Source organism: Oncorhynchus clarkii, chromosome 16, assembly GCF_045791955.1.
Source record: "Oncorhynchus clarkii lewisi isolate Uvic-CL-2024 chromosome 16, UVic_Ocla_1.0, whole genome shotgun sequence".
In the NCBI taxonomy this organism is placed as follows: Eukaryota; Metazoa; Chordata; class Actinopteri; order Salmoniformes; family Salmonidae; genus Oncorhynchus; species Oncorhynchus clarkii.
In genome coordinates, this window is record NC_092162.1 from 3,088,283 (window position 1) to 3,092,078 (window position 3,796).

At 46.8% G+C, this 3,796-nt stretch overlaps 1 protein-coding gene across 1 annotated transcript; it reads left to right on the forward strand.

The window, feature by feature from the left end:
• The first annotated feature begins 1,141 nt into the window (after nucleotides 1-1,141).
• On the forward strand, nucleotides 1,142-1,912 carry LOC139367821 (sericin-2-like). Its single transcript, XM_071106159.1, has one exon. The coding sequence runs from the start codon at nucleotides 1,142-1,144 to the stop codon at nucleotides 1,910-1,912; it is 771 nt and encodes a 256-aa protein (XP_070962260.1).
• The last annotated feature ends 1,884 nt before the right edge of the window (nucleotides 1,913-3,796 follow it).

A 3,796-nucleotide genomic window follows, 5' to 3' on the forward strand; every position in this document is an offset into this window, starting at 1 on the left:
TGAGATATCGTTGTTAGCAAGCTACTTTCCCAGTCGGTCAGTCAGTGGAGGTGTTTGTGGCCTGTAACAGCTCTGAAGAAGCAGCTCCGTTAGTAGGTGAATCACTGTTGACACAGCTGATCTCTGTTGGTCCGAGATGTGGAGAGCACCAGCCAATCGGTAGAGAGAGACAGTATAACTGAGGACATCAGATAGCTAGTTTCCCGAGTCAGTCAGTGGACATGGCTGTAGTCTGTAGAATCTAGATGTAGCAGCACTGTACTGTGGAAGGTGGATCACTGTTGATACAGCTGATCTCTGTTGGTCCAACTGGAATAGAGCAGACTGTTTGTTGTCTGACAGATAGTCAGCCCCAACTTCCAATGCTTCATATTATTATGTTTAAGTTCTGCCAGGAGTGCCTGTATGTTGCCAGACAAATTTTCCCCAAAGAGACTATGAAGAATTCAATCAATCAATATTGTTGTAATGAGGGAAATATGTTAGTTTCTCTCTCTCTCTCTCTCTCACTCTCTCTCGCTCTCTCGCTCTCTCTCGCTCTCTCTCGCTCTCTCGCTCGCTCTCTCTCTCTCTCTCTCTCTCTCTCTCGCTCTCTCTTGCTCTCTCGCTCTCTCTCTCTCTCGCTCTCGCTCTCTCTCTCTCTCGCTCTCTCTCTCTCTCTCTCTCGCTCTCTCGCTCTCTCGCTCTCTCTGTCTCTGTCTCTCTGTCTCTCTCTCTCTCTCTCTGTCTCACTCTGTCAATTTATTTATTTTTTTATTCACAAGCAAACGTCACGTTTCATGACGTGGCATGATGGGTAATTTCTCTTCCATTTAAGAAAAGGTCGGGCACAGTCAGACACAATCCAGTAAACTTGTCAGGTTGTACCTTTGGACAAAAGTGCATTTCATTAGGTTTGTGTTGAGGCACCTGATAAATGTTGTTGAGGAACGTGCATGCAGAAGTAGGCCTATGACATTTGACCCTTCAATAAGTCACTGATTAGCTTTGCTTTGGTTTCCTTCAGACCTCAAAACCTCAAGCACTATGCTTAGATGGCATGACCTCTTGTAACAGACCTGAAGTATGAGAGGGATCAGATGAATGTTCCAACAAAACAAACTACATTACATTCTCTAAAAGACACTCCACCAGCCCCTCTATGACCCAGAATAACACCAGCCCCTCTATGACCCAGAATATCACCAGCCCCTCTATGACCCAGAATACCACCAGCCCCTCTAGGACCCAGAATACCACCAGCCCCTCTAGGACCCAGAATACCACCAGCCCCCCTAGGACCCAGAATACCACCAGCCCCTCTAGGACACATAATAACACCAGCCCCTCTATAACCCAGAATACCACCAGCCCCTCTAGGACCCAGAACACCACCAGCCCCTCTATGACCAAGAATAACACCAGCCCCTCTAGGACCCAGAATACCACCAGCCCCCCTAGGACCCAGAATACCACCAGCCCCTCTAGGACACATAATAACACCAGCCCCTCTATAACCCAGAATACCACCAGCCCCTCTAGGACCCAGAACACCACCAGCCCCTCTATGACCAAGAATAACACCAGCCCCTCTATTACCCAGAATAACACTAGCCCTTCTAGGACCCAGAATACCACCATCCCCTCTATGACCCAGAATACCACCAGCCCCTCTAGGACCCAGAATAACACCAGCCCCTCTAGGACCCAGAATACTACCAGCCCCTCTAGGACCCAGAATAACACCAGCTCCTCTAGGACCCAGAATAACACCAGCCCCTCTAGGACCCAGAATAACACCAGCCCCTCTATGACCCAGAATAACACCAGCCCCTCTAGGACCCAGAATAACACCAGACACTCTAGGACCCAGAATACCACCAGTACCTTCACAGCCAGAATACCACTAATTGGGGTGTGTTTTCCCTTATAATACCATTGATTGGTGGGGTTTCCACTTGCATCCCACTGATTGGTGGGTTTATCCATTAATACCACTGGTCGGTAGGTTTTCCCCATTAACACCACTGATCGGTAGGTTTTCCCCTTGAATACCACTGATCGGTAGGTTTTCCCCTTTAACACCACTGATCGGTAGGTTTTCCACTGATCGGTAGGTTTTCCCCTTTAACACCACTGATCAGTAGGTTTTCCCCTGTAATACCACTGATCAGTAGGTTTTCCCCTTTAACACCACTGATCGGTAGGTTTTCCCCTTTAACACCACTGATCGGTAGGGGTTCCCCTTTAATACCACTGATCGGTAGGTTTTCCCCTTTAACACCACTGATTGGTAGGTTTTCCCCTTTAATACCACTGATTGGTAGGTTTTCCCCTGTAATACCACTGATCGGTAGGTCTTCCCCTTTAACACCACTGAACGGTAGGTTTTCCACTGATCGGTAGGTTTTCCACTGATCGGTAGGTTTTCCCCTTTAATACCACTGATCGGTAGGTTTTCCCCTTTAACACCACTGATCGGTAGGTTTTCCACTGATCGGTAGGTTTTCCCCTTTAATACCACTGATCGGTAGGTTTTCCCCTTTAATACCACTGATCGGTAGGTTTTCCACTGATCGGTAGGTTTTCCACTGATCGGTAGGTTTTCCACTGATCGGTAGGTTTTCCCCTTTAATACCACTGATCGGTAGGTTTTCCACTGATCGGTAGGTTTTCCCCTTTAATACCACTGATCGGTAGGTTTTCCACTGATCGGTAGGTTTTCCCCTTTAATACCACTGATCGGTAGGTTTTCCCCTTTAATACCACTGATCGGTAGGTTTTCCCCTTTAACACCACTGATCGGTAGGTTTTCCCCTGTAATACAACTGATCTGTAGGTTTTCCACTTTAACACTACTGATCGGTATGTTTTCCCCTTTAACACCACTGATCGGTAGGTTTTCCCCTTTAACACCCCTGATTGGTAGGTGTTCCCCTTTAATACCACTGATCAATAGGTTTTCCCCTGTAATACCACTGATCGGTAGGTTTTCCACTGATCGGTAGATTTTCCCCTTTAACACCACTGATCATTAGGTTTTCCCCTGTAATACCACTGATCGGTAGGTTTTCCCCTTTAACACCACTGATCGGTAGGTTTTCCCCTGGTCGGTAGGTTTTCCACTTTATAACCACTGATCGGTAGGTTTTCCACTGATCGGTAGGTTTTCCACTGATCGGTAGGTTTTCCCCTTTAACACCACTGATCGGTAGGTTTTCCCCTTTAACACCACTGATCGGTAGGTTTTCCCCTTTAACACCACTGATCGGTAGGTTTTCCCCTGATTGGTAGGTTTTCCCATTTAATACCACTGATCGGTAGGTTTTCCACTTTAATACCACTGATCGGTAGGTTTTCCCCTTTAATACCACTGATCGGTAGGTTTTCCACTGATCGGTAGGTTTTCCCCTTTAACACCACTGATCGGTAGGTTTTCCACTTTAATACCACTGATTGGTAGGTTTTCCACTGATCGGTAGGTTTTCCCCTTTAATACCACTGATCGGTAGGTTTTCCCCTTTAATACCGCTGATCGGTAGGTTTTCCCCTTTAATACCACTGATCGGTAGGTTTTCCCCTTTAACACCACCGATCGGTAGGTTTTCCACTGATCGGTAGGTTTTCCCCTTTAATACCACTGATCGGTAGGTTTTCCCCTTTAATACCACTGATCGGTAGGTTTTCCCCTTTAACACCACTGATCGGTAGGTTTTCCCCTTTAATACCACTGATCGGTAGGTTTTCCCCTTTAACACCACTGATCGGTAGGTTTTCCCCTTTAACACCACTGATCGGTAGGTTTTCCCCTTTAACA

Coding starts and splice junctions, on each gene's coding strand:
- LOC139367821 (XM_071106159.1), top strand. CDS start 1,142: ATGACCCAGAATAACACCAGCCCCTCTATGACCCAGAATATCACCAGC.